Here is a 20693-nt window from a genome sequence, read left to right on the forward strand (position 1 = left end):
GAAACACACTGTTCCTCAACTCTTGAGAAAAGAATAGGTGATACCAGAGAGCACACACTGAAGCACTATACTAAAACTTCTGTGAATAAAGGTTTGGAGGAATAAGACCACAGGTGCCAAACATACAGCCCATGTGCCATAAGCGGCCCACCAAAGGGTATAATCTGGCCTGCAGCAATTTGAATGAATTTGTCACCACCTGGATTTAACTATAGGTTTGAGCCTCATATTAGATAATTACTGCATGGTTGATTATCTTATTTAATCCCAACTGATGGAATAAGCAGCTTTTCATTTCTTTAACAACCATGTGGAACGACACATCCTGTGGTCATGGAAATCTGTTTGAGATGAGTCAAATCATTGGCACGCATCAAGAAAACATTTAAGAGATTGAAGCAGAAACTACTAAAACTGGGATAAAAACAGTCCAACGCGACTGTAAGGATAGTGGGGAACCATTGTCTTTGAGGACGAAATGTGGTCGGGGAAAACAAATCCTGATTGACACTTGGTGAAATCAAATCAAAGAAAAATAACAGGAGAACTCAGGGCTATGATTAATAGTGAAAGTAAGAGCATTTCCACACGTACAATGTGAAGGGAGACTGAATAGCTGTGTAGCCTCAAGAAAACCACTAATCAGTGAGACTAACCAAAGAAAAAGGCTTCAATTTAGCAATTTACAAGGGAGCATTAAGATTGAAGTCTGGAGCAATGGAAGAAGTCATGTGGTCTGATGGGTCCAGACTGACCCTGTTCCAGAGTGATGGGGCATCAGGGTAATAAGGGAGGACGATGAATTGATTCCCCCATCATGTCTAGTGCCTACCGTACAAGCCTGTGGGGGCAGTGCTATGATCTGGGGATGCTGCTGTTGCTCAATCAAATCTAAAATTGATCTAAAGGTAATCAAAGCTAAAGGTAGTTCAATGAAATATTAGAACGTGTGACCTCTTTTTTTGGTAGCGATTTCTTTTTTTTTTTTTGGCCAGGCAGTGATAAACATGATGTGTGTATATATGTTATGTGTGTCTGGGGAGATGTGTCAGGGGACATTATTCTTAAAATGATCTGATAAATGAAATAACAACAATGACCAACTGTTTGTAGGTCAGGGTATAAGGCTGAGGTTGCTCCGCCAAACATTACAACAGTCTCACTGTTTGTAAAACTGTGGGAAAAAGGAACAGCCCTCCTCTCTCAGGATACCCCCATTGTGTAATGTTGATAAGTTCACACACACACACACACACACGCTCATGGGAACTAACTGGCAAAGTGGGTTTCTCAGATGAACAATGTTAATCTTTGCTCAGTCCGTCGAGGTACAGGAAATAATAAAAATTGCTGTTTTCTTGTTGGGAAGTCTGAGCTGGGTATTATGTTTTCTGTCAGAGATCCAGAAGCATTTGTTTTTGAGGGCAAAGCTGCAGAGAATTTATTACATAAGCAGGCACAGGTCAGAGAAAACATTACCAAAAACAGTCTGTATAAATATCCATATATGCAGTCAGAGTTCCTTGTACAAAATGTGAATATATTAAAAGCAGATATCAAAACATGTAGCTAGAAACTAAACGGATCATACAAAGAGGAGTAATATGTACAGTCGTTTTAAAATCAGAAGCACATTGCATTAAAAGCACCCCTCACTCATCACTATTTACTACAGTATTTGGAAACGTTCCCATAGTAAATCAACAAGCATTAGTGTTGCACACACCCTGTCTTCCCACACATACATTCGTACAGAATAACTCATACTCTGTCACTGGTGTGAGCTTTGCCTTCGAGCTGATGTACAATCATTGACCTCAGAGCGCTGTACCTGCGGAGGTCAGAAAAAACACACGGGTAAAGACTCAAAGACAAATACAAATTCTAGGGAAGAGTATTAGTGCCACCTATGAGAAAAGAAATTAGAGGAGATAGATTTTTTTTATCACGCACACAAAAAGTTGAAATTTCAAGAAAAAAGTCCAAATTTCGAGAAAAAAAGTAAAAATTTTGGGAAAAAAGTCGAAATCCTGAGTAAAAAGTCGCAAGTAGAAAGTAGACCTTGAAACCCGGCATTACTGTATTGGTATCGTGGAGTATCGATGCGGTACAATACGCATATGGTACTACTGATACTCCGCGGAAGAATATAGGGGCTTAATTTTAAATTGTATTGTGATTATTTTTTCAGTCATCCTGCTGATATATTATATTAAACTGTTGCAATTCAGCAGTGATGTGGATATTGTCACACACTGTTGCCTTTTTCTGCTGAGGGTGGGACATAAACTCCAAGGCTGTTAATTATATTAATTATTCATTAAGTCCCAATACTCTTTCTCTGAGTATCGATGGTACTCATACACAAATGGTACTGCCTGTTTTAAAGGTCGACTTTCTACTTTCGACTTTTTACCCAAAATTTCAACTTTTTTCTTAAAATTGTACTTTAACTTTTTTTTGCAAAATTATGACTTTTTTCGCAAAATTTTAACCTTTTTCTCGAAATTCTAACCTTTTTCTCAAAGTGCATGATGGAAAAGAAAATCAACCTCCTCTATGTTGTTTTCCTCACGGGTGGCCCTAATACTCCCCCATACAAATTCACTCATTTTAGGGTATTTACGACACAACGTTTGTGTTGTTTTTCTTACTGACACACAAAGGGAGTTTTTTCTTGCCACCGTTGCATTGAATTAAATTGAATTGAATTAAATTGAAAACCTCACTGAAAGGACAGTGTCACATTTAATTGAGACATACACCTTCAAAAATAGACTGTAAACTGAATTTTGGTCACAAACGAACTGTCAGCATTGACGTAACCTCACAACTTACCCAAAGTTTAGCCTGAACCCAACCTCGTCCTAACCTTAAATCTTCCCATTAGTGGCTTACATAATGACCCCATAAAGAGAGTGTGTAAACAGATTCATGCCCCCACAATACAAGTCTACACACACACACATACACACACACACACACACACACACACACACACACACACACACACACACACACACACACACACACACACAAACACACACACACGAACACACACACAAACTCTATGCCTGAGTTAAGGGGCTGAAATCTCAGTCATATGAGGTAAATGATTACACAAGCTTGTGAACTTTTCATACAAACACTGTCCTGATTGAAGATGCACTGCTTGTTTTGATTTTGTACCACGAGGAGGAGACACACATTGGTTTCACATAATGAAATAGATCAGAGAAAGAGCTGTAACTAGGTTTGATGAATTAGGGAGGCTCTCTACTTACTTTTTGGTCAGTTTGTTTATCTCACGTTCCTCTTCCTCTTTAAGTTTCTCCACAAAGCTGTCTAAAACAGGGATCTCAAATTTTATGTATTGGGCAACCTAGGAAGGTAAGAAATAACATAGAATATGAACATGAGAGACATTATCCAGACTCATACTGCAGATACACAGGCGTCCAAACAGCTTTGAAGCCTTTTTGGCCTAAAAAAACACAGTAAAGATCAAATAATAACATAGGACTGCCTGCAAACAGTATTTTATTATTCTAAATAAAATACACAACAAACTATTTACAGGACAAAGTAGTTTCATTAAAAACTTGGCTATAGTTAGTGCTGTGGTTCACCAAAATAAACTAGAAATATTACTTGAAATATTATCTTTTAGGCTTTGGACAACATTAACAAAGGTCCATTCATCTATGTTGAGTTGAGGCAGAAATAGAGTGATGTCCATGATTCTAATCACGGACCATCCAGAAAATGTGTCCAGCAACAATCCTGTTTTATTTATAATACTCAGCCTGGTCACAACACGCCGTCTGTCATGTAAGCCTATTGTTACATCAGTCCCTAAACAGGATATTTTTCCCTCGAGTTTCTAAATTTAACCCAACTATCATTGGCCTATTGTGTCACTGTGTGTGTCCATGTTGGGGACTATACAAGATGAAAGAAGAGAGAGTGTGTGTGTGTGTATGTTTGGTGGCTTGAGGCCCAGGCTCACATCGTATGTGACTTCCTCTCCTAGGTCGGCCTCCGTGATGAAGATCTTAGAGATTTTCTCACAAGGTCCGTAAAGCACACGAGTCACCAGCGGGTATTCACCATCCCTCAGACGGGTCTTCTCTACAAAGTCACAGATAAATAAAAAAACTGTTTAAAACACACACACACACACAAACACACACACACACACATTCGTAGAGACAAAACTGTAGCAAAAGTTATGACTCACCACCAGACTCGTGCACCATATAAAGGAAAAACTCGTCGGATTTATTCTCCACCTTAAACGACACAAACACAGATTATGTTTGTTTTTTTAGGTTTTACTCAAACACCACTTGAGGTGAAACCAGTTTCATTACTGCTCACCCTAAACTTGTGCAGCAGCAGGTTGAGGACTTGACCAGTGGTCATGGAGCTGTTTACTCGTACGTTAGTGACTGAACCGTAGGCCGGCGTAAAAACGGACGTCTGGAGGACAAAAAACAAACATGAAGAAATACACGGGGCGCAGGACATGATGTATCAGTGAGGGAGTCTGCTTCATCAACACTTCTAGGATTGATGGGGGGTTCCTGGACCTGAACAACGTGAACATGTTGGACAGTACATTTACAACATAAAGGAAATCCCTCCATCTGGAGCTGGAATCTGTTCAACAACAACACAACCAGAAGAAACTGATGCAGGAACTCAGTGTAACCTTGCTCTCCGTGGCACATTAATGAAATCAGCAGGCGCACCCGCACAGGAAACCCCTGCCCCTCTGCACCTGCAGATGTGTCAACAGCAAGAGACATTAATGTGTGTTCTTGTCCCTGGGCTTTGTTTATTGTACCTTGTGGTTGTAGAAGTGGCCGTTGATGGAGAACCTGTGTGTGCGCAGGCGCTGCAGGTCCCCGGCCGTGTGTGTGTTTGACCGTCTCTGAACTCGCATGAAGGAAGCGTCACTCCTGGTCCTCAGCAGCTGAGGGGAGTCCTCTTCCTCCTGGCCACCATTGTCAGCACCTTAGGGATGCACGTAAACAAAAATCACACCTCCCACATCACATGTGCCGGACAGTGCCAGCTCACCATGTGTTCAAGAAAAGCCTCTCTGGGCTCTCTAAGCCGAGGACTTGTTTGTCCTTCATTTGTTGATTTAACCAATATTTGAGACCCATTTTATAGAAAGCAGTTCATGCTAAGATTCAATACTGTTTACATTTTTTAAACAATCCTATCACTATGTTTACACCCACTGAAAATTAATTAATAAACCTGGCTTTACAGAGGGATTATCTGTAATGAAGAAAGATCCCTATGTTGATATCAGCCACCCATTTAGAAAGGCCATCGTCAGAGTGATCACTTTATATTTGATGTGATCTGATCTGGTTGGCATCTCTAGGTGATATGTGCTGAACGCGTGAGCTAACCTTTGGATTGCTAAACAAAGCTCAGGTGGAGCTGTAATCTGTTTGAAAACGTGTATGAGTAATCTTATAATCCAGCATGCGTGTGCGAGAGTAGCTGCACATGTCTGTGCTCACCTGCTGGTCCAGTTTCTCTGTCCAGTGAATTATTATTAGACTCCGCTGATAACTGCTTTGCTGCAGAAGACCTATCATTTCTGTGGAAGGATAGAGGAAAGGCGTGTTTAATGTATGTCAACATTTCAACTAACAAAATTATATCTCAGATCTAGGTGGACTTGGGGAGCTTCCCACCACGTTTTGATGGAGACTGTGAAATGAGGTTGAAAGTCTGGATGTAGCCACTTTATGCACATTGAGCTACAAGATCTAGTCCAGAATTTTGTTGATTATGCTTATTAAACTCACATGTTCACTTGAACATATTTATATATATATATATTTTATGTTTTTTACACTGATGCGTGTATTCTTATTATAATTGCCATCTTATTCTTACATATTCTTAATGCCTATGTGGCTCTATGTTCTGAACACTGGTACACTTTACGTAGGAGCTACTGTAATGAAAAGTAATTTCCCCTTGAGATTAGTAAAGTAATTCTGATTCTGATTTGGTTTCTTGCAGACAGTGCAGGTTCTAGGGGACCCATACAAAGGTTCTCTATACCCCCCAGATCAAACTAATGAAATCTGTGATAGGGTAGCTAGAAGGGTGCCCCTGTGAGGGAGTATAAGGGTCAGTACAGACTAATATTGGTCAGATTATCTTAGTTCAAACACAGGAAGAAGGATCAAAAGACAAAAGAAATTATTTACCTTCTATCCCCAGACTGGATATACTGTAAATCTAAGAAAATTGCCTTGTCCCAAATTCCACTATATATTGAAATTTCTTCTTTTATGTTGACAATAGTTCTACTATTATTGTCACTGAAGAAATGCATCAAATCGTGGCATTTGAAAAGCTGGAAAATACTTTATTATTTGTATTGTTCTTTAAGCTGCTGTAAACTTACTAATTAGCAATCATATAATTGCAATCCTGCAGCTATAGCATGGGTCTAGAACACCTGGTGCTGTCAAGAATTAGAGGGACCACATCTTTATTCAGCCCTGTAAGGCCTCCATGCGTCCGTCAAGATCAGGTCGTCGTACCTGTTGAGACGGAATCTTTCATTGTCATCGTACATCTGAAGTCTTATTGGTCGGCGTAGGCCCCAGTAGATGTTCAGCAGCCCTTCGAGAATGAATTCACCGTTCTCCTACACACACAACAGACACAAAGAAACACACAATGATGGTTATTATCAGCAGCCCTGGTCAGAAAGGGGATATCCTGCTGGCCGGCCGCCACAGCGGTTCAGTATCAGGTGTACGTGCAGGAGCAGGCGCTCATAGATGCAGGCTTGCACACTCTCCTCCTGGAGAAAGTCTTCAAGGTTTGACCCAGCCTTTTCTTTTTTTTTTTTTTTCCACAGGACAAGAGTGAAGTCACGTCCGAAAAGGCAGCAATAGTGAGAACAAAGCCACGTATGCTGCGAGTCACGTACACGCATGGGGAGGCTTTTGATTTTTAAAAAACGAAACTCTATATTTAGAATAAAATGGTCACTGTGGAATTTTTTTTTTTTTACAGTTGGCTTTCAAAGCTAAAACAAAACAGAAACGTAAGCGAGCGAGAATAATACAATAAAAGACCTTTGGCATGTTAGTCTTAATGGTGCCTTTATTATGTCTGAACCAGTTAATCAGATATTACACCAAAACTGTGACTGTTGTAATTGATGACGCCGTTTATGAGTAGATTGTTTTGTTTGCCCCATCTGAAATATGTTGTTATATCATCACTATAACAGATTCAATATCCCGTAATGCAAACCACATCTTTCAACATGGATTTTTTTTTAAATCTATAAAATATATTCATTACAGAGATTTTGCTACCAAAGAAATACAGATAATACCAGTAGCTGAATTCTCACTTTTAATACCTGAAATATACTGTAGATGAAAGCATCACTAAACAGTATATCTGCTCATGCTGTAAGTGATAAACTTTATCAGCGATTTCATACGAGATGATTTTATTAAAACAGGAAAAAATGCAGGCTAGTTAAGAAGACGCTACATGCACTATGATGCTATTAAATGTGACTTATAGAGAAAAGACAAGATGTTACACTCAAATAATGTCCTAAATAGAAACATATTGCATGCAACTGGAACAATCAAAAGGTGAGTAGAGTACTGATCTGAAAATAGTTGGCAGGTTGAAATTTTTTAACTGAGGCAAAACTGCTGTAAACAATCCCTGACCTCCTGGAGCCTGTGGCCACTCATTAACTCTGCATGAAAGCAGCTGACATGTGGATCGTAGATTTCTCAAGGAGCCACATGATTTGTTGGTGTTTATACTCAAACGGCTCATGGCATTAAACACATTTTTCACGCCATCTGGGCCATCAAATCCAAGCTTGTGGTGTTTTTAGATGGCTAGCGGTTCAATTTGCATGGATAGCTGTGGATGGCATATTTTATAAGAAGAGGCCTGACAGTGATAAATGTGCAAATTACTGAAAGAATAATACTGGTGGTTGTTTTAACTTTTTTTTTTTTTTTTTTTTTTTTTTTTTAAGACTAATAACAATCCCAAATGTGCTCACAGTACTTCATTGTTTCTGGAATATAAACATTTGCCGCAGCTGCACAACTGAACCTCACCAACCCGCCACTCCTGAGTTTCCTGAGCAGGCATGAACACACCCTCACATGCACACACACAGAGAATTCGCACAGATGCAAGTAAGGTCAACAGAGCTATTTTTGGAAGCGGTGGTTAATCGCTCTGGTGCAGTGAGCCTATAAAGGCTGGACACACGCTCTGGTCCACTCATACTCAGCTGCACGGACAAGAGATCACTCTGTCTTTTTCTGCACCCCAGAACTACGACTGAAGCCACAAAGGTGAGAACTTTTACTATTATCAGCTTTATAATTTTATCCAAGTTTTATGGAAAACGTAGCGACAGTGGAAATTTTAATCTACATGATTTAAATAATGAAAGGCTAAAGAATAAAAGACAGCAGGTATAACCAGTATAAACAGACAACAGTGACGGACCATGAGAAAAAACTTAAAGTTTTACTATCTGGCTTTTTTATTTTTTTTTAATAAAAATAAGTTAACACAGTCTAATTGTTTTCTTTTCCTCTCCTGCTGCAGCATGAAACAGAGCCGGTTGCTACTTTCGTTGCCTCTCCTACCCACCATTACTGAGACGCTGGAGGACTTGCCGGTCTACTCCTCCCCCTCCCAGTCCACCCAGGGCTCCCAGTCTCTAGAGGACTACATGACCAGCATCCAGGCTCTCGCTCGCCCGGCTGAGGCCCCGAGCTACGGCCCCGTCAGGCTCCAGAGGTCCCCCAGGATGCGGCAGTTCTCAAAGGCTCAGATGAAGCTCCCCGTCTCAGCCTCAGCTCCTCGCGGGTCTTCCCGCACACTAAGGACTTCCAGACCTTCCAGTCTGAATCTAAACAGCTCCGAAGATTTTTCTCTGAAAATGAGCAGAGAACGGGACTGCAGGGGGAAAGACCCCGTGGACTGGCTGTTTGGACAGATAAGGACTTAAAGAGACTTTTGTTGGTGTTGTGTGAAGCCCTGTAGGTACTTGGTGGAGTAACCGAACAAGGTTGGAGGACTCTCAGGAGGAAATGCACTGTTTCCATTGACTGAACAAAGACAAATTCACCATATGGCTCAAGAGAAGAGTGAAGATCTATTTATTTCTATGCACTAAGGACTCAAATATTTCTTGTTTACATAGTTTAATATTTTGTAAAGATGCAACTGATATAGTTTTTAATAAAACACTAAAATAATATGAACAAGCTGAAGTCGGTCAGTTTTCTTGTAAAACCTGTTCTGGTTATAAACTGTTGGTCAGTCAAAACTAAAATTTTAATCTGAAGTTATCATCTAGGAACTTGTGAAAAATAACTGCCTGTTATGTTTTAGACTCAGTGATTCATTGAACAGGCTATGATGCTGTAAGTTTCAGACTTACTGTAGCTGAAATGCCAGGACAGCATCTGTAAGTGTGAGTGGTTGTCTGCAGGGAAGTGGTCCATATTTACTAAAGTAACCATCAAAAGAACACGTTTGAGATGGTTTTAAATGCAACTACAATCTTGAACTGTACTGCATTTCAGACTGAAAGATTTTACACTTTCATCAACTACATACCCCCACTTGCCAGTTCATTAGGTTCACTATGATGTCAGTAGTAGTAACAGTCCTTGTCTTAGCTTGTTTAAAATAACTTCATTCAGCTGTGTTTTCATTATGATGGAGCTGACTGTTCCTATTATTCATTTATTATTACAAGCTATAATACATTAGAATACATGAGTTATTCAATCTATGTTTTCTATTTTATTCCCTGCTACTCCACTCCCTACATTTACAGTTCCCAATAGAGGCTTTTTTAATGTCATGTTCAACCACTTAATTTTGATTTCTAATTATAAATAAGAGGAACACATGAAATCCAGCATTTCCATGACAAGTATATTTACCTTTGGCAATTCAAGTATGTTTCAATTCCAATACAACACTAATTTTATTTAAAGTACAGTTAAAAAAATAAATAATATACTATATATATATATATAAACAAATATTGGTCTAATAACTGATGTGAGCAAAGTAATCTTATCAGTTACACAACCAACATCAGGAGAGGATTATAAAAATGACTTCCTTTGATCCTGCTACGACACAATGCAAATGTGGCTGATAAATGCAGGACTTGCACAATTGAGTAAGTGTAAATGCATGTATGCATGTAATGCATGCTTCAATATCACATCAACTTCACCAGCGCTTTTTACAAGATTTGTGCAACACTAATCTGACATCTAGTGGTAAATGTCGGTGCTACAATGAAGAACGTTTAAACTGTAGTATCTGTTATAACCACTAGAGTGCGCTACAGCCACATGGATTGATGTTGGGGTCACTTCATCAGGGGAAAAATACAACATATACATATATACGTATATGTTTTACTGAGTTCAGTATTAGACACAGATCAGACTAATGTGTTTTGACTATATAATCTGAACAAATATTTCATTTAATGTTACCGTGGGGTCTGGGGTTAAAATGATCAGATTATTTAAGTTTACAGCACTGTTTATGTAAATCTATAAATCCAAGAGCTGAAGTTGTCTTGAACATGACAGTGAATCAACACATTACTTTCCAATCCGAGCAGAGAAAGGGGAAAGTACCTCTAGCATGTTCTTCTTCTTAGAGTTGCACTGCCGTGCATGTCCGGACATGTATCCTACGTGGGCAGAGCTTCCACGAAAAACCACCTGACATGTCCTCCCGCCACATGACACACATCAACTGAATACACCTGTGCCGTGTGGTCATGATCTCAAAACAACCCATAAATCTCTTCAAACCACTCAATCACACCTAGTCACACCCAGTTTTCCACACGGAGCCTGCTGACATTAGATGCATGTGATCAGCCCGGGTAAAAATGGTGCAATTATTTGGCTCTGCGGCATCAGTTCTCACTCACACTGTTACTGTGAACTCTAGACATATCCAGATGTTAGCCAGCCTGCAAGTGAAGAATGTCACTGTCGAGTAATGTTTTGCCCCTCACATCCACCAAATGTCTAATGAGTCAGGGGTGGATGACATTCAGGATATTGTGGTGAGATTGTTGATTCAACCCGTGTCAAGAAACTTTAATTCCTGGGAAGAGTTGTGATACTCATAATGTTCAGTGAGCAGGGGTGTAGGCAGAGATGCGGAGAAATCAATTCAATCCCGCGTTGGTCGTGAATGCGATTTAATCATACACAAGTTATCAAGAAAGGTATTGTTTCCCAGCAGCGAACAGCATGACACTGTGGCCGCATATTCACAAACCAGAAGCAGCAATGGCAGAGCTGCCCTAATTCTTTCAGTCTGAGTCACATGCACTGTCACTGTCTGAGGTTCACGCATTGTCCAAACAAATATTCAACAAAATAAAAAGAGTCTTATTTTCATCTTATGAAAACACGCAGCTTTAAAAGGACACACAGGACACCATTCAGAACATCAAGCTTTTCTAGATTCTAGTGCCAGCAATAGTCCATAAAATTCACGGAAGTTTCACGCACGGAAGGCGAGATAAAAAAGAAGGTGGAAAATAGGCAGATAAACAGATAAAAGGCAACCTTATTACAAAGAATGCAGAGTTTGCAACGGTTGAATCAAGAATCAGACAAGAATCTGTGTTTTGACAAGAGTAGTTTCACTAGTTAGTTGTTTTGAGATTTTTGCAGTCTTTCTTCAGACTTTATTTCATACTAGCAGTTTCATAAAGCAGCAGGAACCATGTGCAGTAACTTAATATAATGGCATGTGACTGTGTAGCTGTGTACAGGTGAGCTGTCACAGTCCAGACTTCAGGTTGAGTCCATCACAGTTAGATTTTCTTCAGTAAAAAAAAATAAATAAATATACATATTTAGTGAATAATGTGCTGAGGGTTACAGGCCTCTCGAAAAGATCTGAGTCATTATCATGAGCCTGGAGCAACAAAAAAAAAAGAATGTTTAATAACGGGGGACTTCAGCAATGTAGAACCACATTCAGGCTTCTACAAGCAAAAGCTTTAGTCGTGATTACATTCCTGCATGTATGTTTACTTTCACTGCTGCAATCCGAACAGAAAAACAAGAGTAAACTTGCTTCCTCTGAACGTTTATACATCCAGTGCCATCCGTAGATTCTCAGTTTGTGTTGACATATAAATTCCATCTTTTATTTTACTTTGGCAGCAAAAGGTTCTTTTCAATCACACCAGCCTGAACAGCCTATGCTATTGGCGTCCAGTATCACGTAGGTTGGCACAGTAGGACCGAGGAATTAATCTCCACCCAACATCCTTATCAAGTCAAGTAAATACAGGGGCTCTTTCTTTTTGTTGTTCTTACCATTAACAATACCGGTGAAAATTACTAATCGTATTACTTTCCTATCTATACACTGTATCTTTGGAAAAATACATGACACTTCATGCTGAAAGGAGCTGATGCCATGCATCATATGAAGTCTATATACTAGAGTCATTGTCCTGTTGGAGCTCAAAGGAAGTTTATATATTTATATTGTCTGTTATTTTTTTAATTTCTTTTTTTTTTTTTTTTTTTTTTACGACGTGAGTAAAAACACAGGAACACACACATACACATAGTAGAGATTTGTCCATTTCCCCTCCAGCAGCCTCTATTTACAGCCAACAAAATAATGAATGAACTGAGTAAACACACATTCTGTTTCATTTTTAAAGTTGACACAGCTAAAATTCCACTTTAAATCGTCAGAAGGCTTCCTGCAAACTGGTGTAACACACCACTGTGTTGAGTCGTTCTCTGTAAGTCCCACGATAAATGAGTCTGGTTTAACATCTTTTCATATTCATATTTGGTTAATATCGAATCTATGTTGTGATACCACTGGTCATCACTGGATCTCCATTAAGTGCACCGCTGCCTTGGGATTTTCCCCAGAAAATGATGATGCAGTGGCTTGTAGTGCAGTGATTCTTACTCAGGGGGGGCCTGAAAAGAGGGGCCACCCTTTCCTGCTCTTACACACACAAACACACACACAATGCCTTCTGTCAAAAATCTGCTGGTGAATGCAAAGGGGAAGTCCAGACCATAAAACCCATAGAATGATTACCAAACAAATAACCGCCAGACCCTTGAAAACAGCTTCACAGACTATAACAGAAAAAATCCTTACTGAAAAAATGCTAGCAGAAATTTATGACTGAAATTTGAGCCGGCCCTTGTTTTTCCATCTTAATTCTGAGGGAAACAGGGGCTTTTTGTGGTTTACCAGCCATTTGCTATGTTAGAAAGGAAACCAAGAATCTCAGGTCTGTGTTAAGAACTGTTTCTACAACAAAAAAACAGCTTGGCCTCAGGTTTTGGTGTCCTGATTACCTTTAAATCCGTGCTGGTTTTCAGTAACTGCTTCCAGTTTTGGTATGAGTGTGAGCAGCTTCACACTCACTGACAAATATCCTGCATGCCAGCAACCCCACTTGTTCACCTTTTTATTTCCGAGAACCGGTCCCTCGCCACGTGACCTGTCAGCTATTCTTACCTCTCGAGTCCTCAGCTGAAAGTTTTTCCCCTCATGATAACAGTTGTAGGTCCTCAGCAGCGACAGGATGTCAGACCTGAACGTGAACACAGAACCACAAAGGGGAGTTGGCGCAAACAAGTCTTGGACAATGCATAATTGCTGTGCCATTTCACTTTATTGTTCATGAGGACTTAAGAGGGACTTACTTTGGTATTAGTTTCTCTTCACTGAGCTTCACGTAGGTCTGGCGCTCACCCATTCTGTCTAGAGCCCAGCTGCAGCAGAAAAACACGAAAAAATGTCATGAGGTTCGTATTAGATATGTGCATATGTGATTGCGTCTATAAAAATGAACGATGCCCATGTTAACCCTCTGGAGTCCAGACTATAATTGACCGTTTCGGACTATTTTTGGTTTTACCTTTATGTTCCATCTTCCAAAAGGTTCTACATTGCCTTGTTGGGTCTCATTCTTTTCAGCACAACCTCACCCGTGTCATTTTACAATTACTTTTTCATTGACAAACTGTATTAATGCACTGGACCTAAAACCACACTAAAACCATAAAATCAGAGTAGGAAAATATTAGATTTTTCCATTTTTTTTTTATAACTTAGAATGCAAATCTAAAGTGTAAATTTCATGTTTACCACGAATGGTGTCATGATAATGAGCTAGTCGCTGACATTTGACCAGGTGGTCATAATGTTATGGCTGCTGTATGTTACAAGCATTTCAAACGTAGTATGAGGTAAGCAAATTAGTGTAAAATTATGAAGCATAAAAGTCCATGCATATGTTGCTGTTCAGTTAAAAGAGGACTTAGAGAGGATTGCTTGTAAAGGAGGGATTTATAAGAAGTCACATGGTGTTATTGACACAGAGCCAGACGACCGATAATGGTGTCATGTTGTGGCGAAGTGACAAAGCCCGGAGGTTGCTTCTTCTCTTATTCAAGGATAACTGCAGCTACTGTGGCCAACCTATGAATAATGGTAGAAAGGAAACACAGTTGGCTTTATTTCATTTACGTTAGGGAAAGAAAAGAAAAAATTAGAAGACTCTTGAGAAGCATATAAGAAAAAAAAAAGGAGGAGGGGGGGAGAAAGAAAACGGAAAGTTATTAATCACTGCTGTGTTTTCTCTGACAAACATATGAACCTTGTCCCTGTCCCTGATCCTTGCGTCCTGATTCCTGTTCCCTAATATTCCGAAGGAGAGAGCAGTGGCAGGGGGAATTTCCTGATTTGGAAAGCCCAAGCATGACTGAGCGGGGGAGGAGCATGAGTATATAACAGCGCCTGGGTCCTAGGCTCTATCAGCATTCAGCCAGTCGCCAGCATGAATCTTAATCCCCAGTCCGTCTGCCAGCTCGCCTTCCTCAGCCTCTGCTACCTCCTGGTGACAGGTAAGAATCTATGGATACAAATCTGTGCCTAAATGCAGTAAAAGTAAAGATTATTGTTCGTTGTGTTGCATTGAATTAACCTTTAATCCTGTTACTATGTTTGCGTGCAGTAAGAACGACAGACAGTTCATTTGTCCCAGGAAGATGTATCTGTCCGCAGACACAACGAGGTGTGAGAGGACAACTGAAAGAGCTCATAGTTCACCCGAGAAACCACCAGTGTGAAAATATAACACTCATGTGAGTACGCGATGCTGCAGATACACAGTAAAGTATTCACACTTCTGGACAAGTTTCACTAAATGTGTGGTTTTACAACATGTTTTTCAGAGTGACACTGATTAACGGCAAACAAGTGTGTCTGAATCCAAATGCACCGATAGGCAAACAGCTTCTCCGCTGCTGGAATAGGTGAGAAGCTTTATTTTTTACCAGTTCGTAAATTCATGGAGGCACATTAATAAACGGCATGCGCAATGTGCTGTGACCCCGAAAGGCTCTGTGGACACTCCACCCTGCAACGACCTTTGCACATCACAACAGCAATATAATCTTTATATAAAACCTTACCAGACATTTATCAGTCTAAATTGTCTAAAGAGGATCCACCCGTCTTTGTTTTTCCCGTAATTGGTGGCAAACGATATCTTATTTGTTGCCAAGCCTGTTCTGATAAAGCACCTGGTTGTGCAGTTTCTTTATCTTTATTGCAGCTTATATACAGTGAATGAGTGTTAGATAGTGCCAGTCAACAAATTTAGCGTCACACCCCAATTTATAAACGTGATTCTTCCATAATGCATACACAATAAGTCATTTTTTGCCCCTCTACATGCATTCTATTAACACTTTTAGCCAACCGGTAATATCACAGTTTGTGTTTCCATAAATTATCAACTCACACCAGCAGAGAAGTCTGAAATGAAATGTCTGATGCTGACAGTGTGGGAGTTTTCACCTTCATCTAAACCGAGTGTTGTGCTCTTTCGTGTGTTTTCCAGAGCTCAAAACTTGGGTCGCGATGTGAACTTGTGCCTGAAGAGGAAAAAAGGGAGAAGGGCTCAGCGCCAGAGGAGGAAGGACGAAACGCCTCAGAGGAGGAAACGTGGCCACATCCAAAAAGCCCCATCCTCAGACTCCCAGTAGTCAAACAGACTGACAAAAATGACACAAAGCTACTGAGTAGAAAGACGTGTGTGTGTGTGCACAAACTGATTCTTTGAATGCTCTCGTTTCTGTAAATATTTGAAACATCAACCAACGTTTCATTGTTGTCTGAGATGTAAATTCAAACTGTTTTGAGGCCAGCAGCAGCAGCAGAAGAAGACTTTATTTTTACTTTTTTTGTACGAATGACTGATGTAATTTTCAAAACACTAAGCCCTGGAGGCTGAAGCTTTATAGTTAAATGGTCAATATTTTATTATATTTTATATGTAGTTCTCTATATGTAGCTAGAAAATCCTATTAACTTTGTTGGTTATTTATTTTAGAATGAAAATGGGGATTTTTTTATATCATAAATAAATAAATCAGAACAATACAGTGTCGGTTTCTGAATTCTGCCTTTGATTATGTTTAAAGTGAAGGAGGGGAAAGTATGACTACCTTGTTGTCAGGATATTAGAGATCTCTTGAACCATAGTCTCAGCTTTAGTTAATAAATTACAGGATGTGAGTCAGCAGCAGACATTACTGTAAACAAGTCTCATTCACAAATATCTGCACAAATATCTGCACAGAAGGTAACTTTGAGTTGTTTTACATCGGAGGTGATCTCTTAATGTTCATTCAAGATATTTCAGGTTGCGCCAATTTACAGCTTTATGGTCTATTGTTTAGTTAGTTTCGTTTTTTTTTTTACAAGAGGTGATAAATCATAAAGGCTCGGATGTTCAAAAGTGAGTGTTTTACGATACCTTGTAAATGTTTTACAGAAATCTAAAACAAGATGGATCCCACTTGGAGCCATGAGAGACAACGGACAGTTTACATTCGTCTTGCACACACCCAGATCTGTTAATGTTAGGGGAATGGCTAAAGCAGGTGCCAACCTGTTTTGTTTTCATTAGGGAAAAACCGACGGCATCGGCGCAGACTCTTGCCACACTGTCTTGTGATTCCATTCATATTCCAATCCTAACAGCACATGTTAGTCAAACCGAAAGTGAAAGTTAACTGCTCAACAGTGTTAGCTTTGTTAAAGGCATGGGAATAAAAAGGGTCCTTTCTTAGCTAGTGTGTTATTACTGGATGCAGTAAAGTATCTGGCTACTTTCCAAGTCAAATATTAATCCTTGGTGAAAACCTTTGACACTGCGAACGAAGAACAGTTTATCAGCTTATAAACAGTGTTCCTTTGTTCTCCGTTAAACATGAGCCTCAGGTAAACTAAAAAACAATATTAAAGTTAATAAGTACTAAAAAAAAATGCAGTAACAGCTGCATTAAGCATTGCGAGGTTGAGAGAAATCGCAATAACTGTGGTGCTCCACAGTTCCCTCTACGCAAACCTCAGGAAGTGACCTGTGACCCCTGTTTGTTACCGCAACTATGAAACATGCAGTCGACTCTTTGGTCACCTGGAGATTAACACAATGAAGATGGTGGAGCGGACAGTGGACTTAAGGATGAGCCCAGCGTCACCATCCGACAACACTGTCTGCAGTGGCAACATTCATCCACCATCTGCCATGGACCTAAAGCACCCAGTGTAGAAGCTACATTACCACAAAGGCCCAGCAGGGAATGGACTTCCTGCATCAGCTCAGGAAGCTCAACCTGCCTCAGGAGCTGCTGATCCATTTCTACACAACTGTAATCTAGGCTCTGCACATTCATTACCATCCAGTCTGGATCAGCCACCCACAAGGAGGAAGCCACAACAAACTGTGAGGATTAGGTGACATCACTGCACATCCCTACGTGCATATTTAAATATAAAAACAGCACCATGTTATCAGAGAGAAATTCGTTGTGCGTGTTCATACACGACCGTCGAGAATACACACAGACTAAGAGAAGCATGCTGCTTTATGAAAACTTGACTTGTAATTACATAAACTACAATCCACCACAATCCCAGCTCAGATTAACAATTTAAATGGGATTTTGTGCAGGGAACATTGTGGATTTAAACATTAACTCCCAGCTGAAAAAGATTGATTTTTCAATCGTAACATCGCAAACACTGTCTTCAAAACACACTAAATGTTTTAATTAACTTCTAATTGATGGTGTTTGTCAGTTATCAATTATTATTATTGTTATTACTACTACTATTAATTATTATTAGTGTTATTATTATTAATTACCTGATGTAAATGTCAGGTGTACTCCATCAAAGATAATGGAGTGTTAGTGTTACATAAGGCTACAAGAATAGGATTAAAACAGAAATGCATCATTTAAAGTAAGAGTGTGTCATGATTCATGGAATTTTACTAAATAACATCCTCTAAACTGCCACTGGAGGGTCACATTTCAACACTTGCTTCCAATACCTTACACCATTCCCACTTTGTCCACAAGCCTAAGAAAGTGTTGATACAATGGTGCCATCTAGTGGCTACAACTTAACACTGAACTCTATTAAAATATCCTGTGTAACGGCGTGGTTCCCTCTTTGCAGTGATGGCCCATGAAACAGCTTGAAGAGACAGTGTGTGTTATTGTGTACTAGAACTGTTGTCTCCTTTCACACTGTGAACACTGTAGGGACAGAGCCGGCATAGCAGTAAATAACTTTAATGTGATCTTTACTTCAAAGTACAGATGGCTGAGCCATTGGTTCAGACTTTCTGAGACAATCCATTTAGTTACAGCATTTAAAACAGAAAGTTGTGAAACCAGTGTGACTTATTTAACACAACTAAAGCTAAGTCAGAATTTCATACACTAATTTTACACTTTAATTTTAACCTTAAATGTTAAACATTTTATAGATTTCTTTAAAGCAATGGGAACAGATCGTTCTGAAGAAAGCCCTGCTGTACATAGGAAGTGATCCTTTCGCATTTCTTGCAGCTGAAACTGAAGCAGAAAAAAATAACAAAAAAACAGAAGAAGAAATGCTTGCATGAGCAATGGTAGCCACCGCAAAAACCAGGAAACAGACTACTCACTACTGTCTGACTGGGAAGTGATCTTTGGGAGGCGAGGTGCTAATTCAGCGGAACAATGATGAAACATTGTGTCTGGATTCTTTTAGATTTAGTCCCATTCCCATTGCTTATCTGCTAAATTGCTAGTTTTATCCCAAAATGGTTTTGTTAATTCATGAGGAAAAAGCGGCACCTGCCAGCGCTCCATCTCTTTTGACCTTTGCCCACTTTCATCCAAGCAGTGCTGATAAAGTATGCGCATAATGGGATGGTCAGTCCATCTCGCATGCATATTAATGCACAATAATGGGTGTATAAATTTTCCATAACTTAAAGGATTCTAGTCTGTCACCATTATTATGAATTATTCAGCCGCTACACGTGACTGAACAGGAGATGGACCAAAAAAAATTGAAGGTGCGCAAAGAAAATAAGGGTGGTACTCAAGATTTAGGTGAATTTACAAATTCTCGTCTCTGGTACGTCTGTGTGCGAGCGTCCTGGGCGGACAAAGAACCTTCATCGCAGGTCTGCTAATTGGTCTGATCATCGCGAGATTCGTACCCAATTATCGTACCTACACTGGCAGCTGCGCCCAAAGACAATCCATTCCCATGCGTAAAATGTCCCGGAGAGCTCCAAATAACGCGCACAGTGCCATTTTTAGTAAAACCTTTCCCACACATGTCTACATTCTGAGACAAACGCTGACGGAATCTATCAGTAAATCACTTACTGGAGAGGTTATCTGTTGCAGTTGTGACAAATACGAAATTTTATGAGTAGATCTACAGCAGACGAAAGCTGACGAGAAGTTTTTTATACCATTCATCACAAGTGAAATACACTAATGCAACAACAGTTAAATTTTCAACTTCAAAACATCTCGCGTCGTCCCAACAGTTTATTTTTTGAAGGCTTGTTTGCGTCTATAAAGTTCCTTCCCTCCACGTATTTTCGTGTACGCATCTCATGCAGACAATTTGGTTAGTTTAAACCCTACCATAACACAGCGCGTCCCCAGTCTTCTTCCGTATATCCACCGGCGATGTATCCCGTTTGTCGTTATCAGTTTTCATGCCTCCTTGGCAGTGCGGCATTCATAGCTGGAAGATAAAACTGACAACAGCATGGTCCAATAAAAGACCGCACACAGGCGTCTGAGCCAATCGGAGTTGAGTTTGGGCGGGCTGAGTCGCGCCTTCTCCCCCCTCTTGATCAAGGTGTCTCTTGAGGCTTTTGCCTCCGTCTCATCAGTCACACAAGTGTCTTAAATTGTGGTTTTAATGTTTAAACCTCAGATCAGAATACATTTAGATTGCGCTTATATTGAATGTATGCACTTTTTAAATTATGCTTATATTATGTTTTGCACAAAGAATCCAACAAAAGTATGCTAGATTTGTGTAATTCTGCATCATGGAAATCCATTTTATTCCTGTGAACTATTGACCACAAATAGCTGGACACCCAGATAGTAAATATATTCTGAGTGGACACCCATATTTGTGTTTTTTAACACAGTGCAGATTTAATATTTATTTTTAGTGTTTTGTTTTATGGATATTCGTTGATGTTAGATGTT

General features: G+C 39.7%; 2 protein-coding genes across 2 annotated transcripts; one reads left to right on the plus strand and one right to left on the minus strand.

Moving 5' to 3' along the window:
- Positions 1–1411: 1411 nt before the first annotated feature.
- Positions 1412–20220, minus strand: rassf4a (Ras association domain family member 4a). The gene is made up of 11 exons (XM_047603620.1): positions 20112–20220; positions 13803–13871; positions 13615–13690; positions 6585–6691; positions 5544–5623; positions 4850–5019; positions 4381–4482; positions 4241–4292; positions 4010–4131; positions 3285–3382; positions 1412–1831 (listed from the first exon to the last, which is right to left on the minus strand). Exons 2-11 carry the CDS (start codon positions 13853–13855, stop codon positions 1762–1764), a joined length of 930 nt encoding a protein of 309 aa, XP_047459576.1. The 5' UTR covers positions 13856–13871; positions 20112–20220; the 3' UTR covers positions 1412–1761.
- LOC125019111 (growth-regulated alpha protein-like) lies at positions 14876–16546 on the plus strand. Its single transcript, XM_047603621.1, has 4 exons — positions 14876–15005; positions 15116–15245; positions 15336–15416; positions 16007–16546. Exons 1-4 carry the CDS (start codon positions 14939–14941, stop codon positions 16149–16151), a joined length of 423 nt encoding a protein of 140 aa, XP_047459577.1. The 5' UTR covers positions 14876–14938; the 3' UTR covers positions 16152–16546.
- Positions 20221–20693: the final 473 nt, after the last annotated feature.

The sequence above is a fragment of the Mugil cephalus genome, chromosome 13 (genome assembly GCF_022458985.1).
Source record: "Mugil cephalus isolate CIBA_MC_2020 chromosome 13, CIBA_Mcephalus_1.1, whole genome shotgun sequence".
NCBI classification, from domain to species: Eukaryota; Metazoa; Chordata; class Actinopteri; order Mugiliformes; family Mugilidae; genus Mugil; species Mugil cephalus.